The sequence below is a fragment of the Eurypyga helias genome, unplaced genomic scaffold (assembly GCF_000690775.1).
Source record: "Eurypyga helias isolate BGI_N326 unplaced genomic scaffold, ASM69077v1 scaffold28821, whole genome shotgun sequence".
Lineage (NCBI taxonomy): Eukaryota > Metazoa > Chordata > Aves > Eurypygiformes > Eurypygidae > Eurypyga > Eurypyga helias.
In genome coordinates, this window is record NW_010230604.1 from 1 (window position 1) to 3,059 (window position 3,059).

Here is a 3,059-nt window from a genome sequence, read left to right on the forward strand (position 1 = left end):
CACCGGTCTCTATTCCTCCTTTTACCCCGTCTTCCTCTACTTCTTCTTCGGGACATCCAGACACAACTCCGTGGGTGAGCTGAGGGATGGGGATGGTGGGGAGGGAGCGAGGATGATGGGGGCAAGTCTTCATCCACAGCACGGCATTACCACATCAGCAGCTGGGGGGACCTCTCTTGCCCTTAATTTGCCCCAAGAAGGTGGTCGGCCGTACCGAAGCCAAAGCACAGGGGGTGCGCTTTGAGCCTGGCCCATGGGGACGAGTGCCTCTGGACCTCAGCAAGGTCCTGGTGCTGGCCCTGGTCTCTATGCCCACACCCTGCCTGTCCCCAGGCCCCTTTGCTGTCATCTCCGTCATGATCGGGAGCCTGACAGACTCCCTGGCACCCAGCGAGAACTTCCTGGAGTCCGTCAACGGCACCAACATCACGATAGTCAACGAGGAACTACGCGACGCTGTCAGGGTGGAGCTGGTGGCCACCATCACTGTCCTGACAGGCATCTTCCAGGTAAGGGGGCCCCAGCCCCACCTGGCAGGGAGCGGGGGGCCATGGTGCCCCTTGGCCGTGAGCTGTGGGTCACTCCTCCTGCCGCCTGTCCTTCCAGGTGGCCCTGGGCCTCCTGCAGTTTGGCTTCGTGGTGACCTACCTCTCAGACCCACTGGTGCGCGGCTACACCACCGCTGCCTCCGTGCACGTCCTCATCTCCCAGCTCAAGAACGTCTTTGGGGTGTCCCTGGGAGAGCACTCGGGGCCAATCTCGCTCTTCAAGGTGAGTGGGAGTTTGCTGCTGCCCTGGGACCCCCAAGCGCTCACCTGTGGGGCACACAGAGGCCCCCTAAAACCTGTTGGGGAGGCATCAGCTTTCCTGAGCCTGTTCCCTCCTGTGTCCTCTAGACCTTCATCGAGATCTGCCAGAAGCTGCCAGAGACCAATGTGGGCACCCTGGTGACGGCCATCATTGCCATGGTGGCCATCTTCATCGTCAAAGAGCTCAACCACAAGTTCGCTGCCAAGCTGCCGATGCCCATCCCCATCGAGCTTATCACGGTACCCAGAGATGCCCCCTCTCCCCGTGGGGATGCAGCTGTGTGTGGCCCTGTCCCCTCCAGGGCTGGGAGGGGTAGGATGGGGGGCCATGGCGAGTGCAGCTCCAGGGCACATGCCTCCTCCTCCTCCACGGTCCCTGTGCAGAAAGGCCCTGCCTCACTCCCGCCATCCTCCCCCAGATCATCATCTCCACCGGCATCTCCTACGGCGTCAACCTGAACGCCAAGTTCGACATCTCCGTGGTGGGCAACATCCCCAGCGGGTGAGCAGGGCCGGGCGGTGAAGAGGGGCTGTGCCAGGGCACCGTGCTGCCCATGGGACCCCCTTTTTGATCCCCATCTCCACGTCTTGACCGTAGGTTGAAGCCGCCCGTGGTCCCTAACGTCAGCTACTTCGGGCAGGTGGTGGGCAACGCCTTCGCCATCGCTGTGGTGGGCTACGCCATCTGCATCTCCCTGGGCAAGATCTTTGCGCTGAAGCACGGCTACAAAGTGGACAGCAACCAGGTGATGCTCTGACGTGCCAGGCCCCTTCCCGGGGTGAACAACAAGCTTGTACTCCTCGCAGCCAGGGGAAGGCACAGGGCTCACCCCCTGCTGCCCTGTCCATGCAGGAGCTGATCGCCCTGGGCCTCTGCAACTTCCTGGGGGGCTTCTTCCAGTGTTTCGCCATCAGCTGCTCCATGTCACGGAGCCTGGTGCAGGAGAGCACAGGGGGCAACAGCCAGGTGGGTCTGGGCTGCACTGCCTCCCTCCGTGGGGCTACACCAGGGGCAAGGAGCACAGCGGGTGGGGGGGGGCTCACCGCTCGCCTCCCACTCTCCTTCCCCTCAGGTAGCCGGTGTCATCGCATCCCTGGTCATCCTGGTGACCATCCTGAAGATCGGAGAGCTCTTCCGGGACCTGCCCAAGGTACACGTGGTCCTGTGCCACCCCTGTGCCGGTCCCATGGCAAGGTGGTGTGGCAAGGGGACAGCCAGGGGGACAGGCAGGGGGACAGCCCCTCCCAGACTTGCCCCCAGCGCCCTCCCAGCCGCAGGGATTTCTCTCCTAGGCCATCCTGTCTGCCATCATCATCGTCAACCTCAAGGGCATGTTCAAGCAGTTCAATGACATCTGCCTGCTCTGGAAGTCCAACCGGGTGGACCTGGTAAGGTGCTGACCAGCCCCGGGGCTTTGCTCTTGTCCCCGGTGGGGGTTTCTCCACCCTTCCCAAGGCTCGCGGGTGCCGGCGGGGAGGCCGTGCCGCAGCCGCCTGCGTTCCCTCTCCAGATCGTCTGGATTGTGACGTTCGTGGCCACCCTCACGCTGAACTTGGACATCGGCCTGGGGGTCTCGGTGGCCTTCGGGCTGCTCACCGTCATCTTCCGCACCCAGCTGTGAGTTCAGTGGGGCTGGGGCCAGTGCCACGTCCTGGGGGGCAAGTCAAGCCCGTGGTGACCACAGCCCCGCGCTCTGCTCCCCGCAGCCCCCGCTACTCCATCCTGGGGCGCATCTCCAACACCAGTGTCTACAGGGACGTGGCCGAATACCAGATGGTAACAGCACCGGGGGGCAGGAGAAGAGCTGCCTGCAATGGGGGGGCAGTTCAAAGCCCCCTCGGGGGCTGTTGGCCGGGGAAAGGAGTGGAGAGCATTTTGGGGGAGGGCGGGAAGGGGCACAGGGGGTCCATCCCTGGGGTAGCCACTCCCCATCTGGCCGCAGGCACAGGAGGTCCCGGGCGTGAAGATCTTCCGCTCCTCCGCCACCCTCTATTTTGCCAACGTGGAGCTGTACGCTGAGGCGCTGAAGAAGAAGGTAGGAGAGCTGCCAGACCCCGGTGCTCCCCGGGGGTGGCGGTGGGGCGCCTGGGGACACAGGACTGCCCTGTTTTCCAGAGCGGCATCAACGTGGACCGCCTGATCGAGAAGAAGAAGAAGGCCCTCAAGAAGCTGAAGAAACAGCAGAAGAAAGCAGAGAAGGAGAAGGCAAAGAGGAAAAAGGTGTTTTCCTGCGGCAGGGGACCCCCTCC

At 63.3% G+C, this 3,059-nt stretch overlaps 1 protein-coding gene across 1 annotated transcript in view; it reads left to right on the forward strand.

Moving 5' to 3' along the window:
• Positions 1-4: 4 nt before the first annotated feature.
• Positions 5-3,059, forward strand: part of SLC26A6 (solute carrier family 26 (anion exchanger), member 6) — a gene marked incomplete at both ends in the record, with an annotated part of 4,223 nt that continues 1,168 nt past the window's right edge. Inside the window, 13 exons of the mRNA XM_010160813.1 lie at positions 5-74; positions 334-509; positions 607-771; positions 897-1,049; positions 1,229-1,311; positions 1,408-1,555; positions 1,663-1,776; positions 1,883-1,960; positions 2,103-2,198; positions 2,321-2,427; positions 2,517-2,586; positions 2,753-2,845; positions 2,926-3,030. Of these exons, the coding sequence (XP_010159115.1) occupies positions 5-74; positions 334-509; positions 607-771; positions 897-1,049; positions 1,229-1,311; positions 1,408-1,555; positions 1,663-1,776; positions 1,883-1,960; positions 2,103-2,198; positions 2,321-2,427; positions 2,517-2,586; positions 2,753-2,845; positions 2,926-3,030 (1,458 nt within the window). The remainder of the gene's footprint in view (positions 75-333; positions 510-606; positions 772-896; positions 1,050-1,228; positions 1,312-1,407; positions 1,556-1,662; positions 1,777-1,882; positions 1,961-2,102; positions 2,199-2,320; positions 2,428-2,516; positions 2,587-2,752; positions 2,846-2,925; positions 3,031-3,059) is intronic.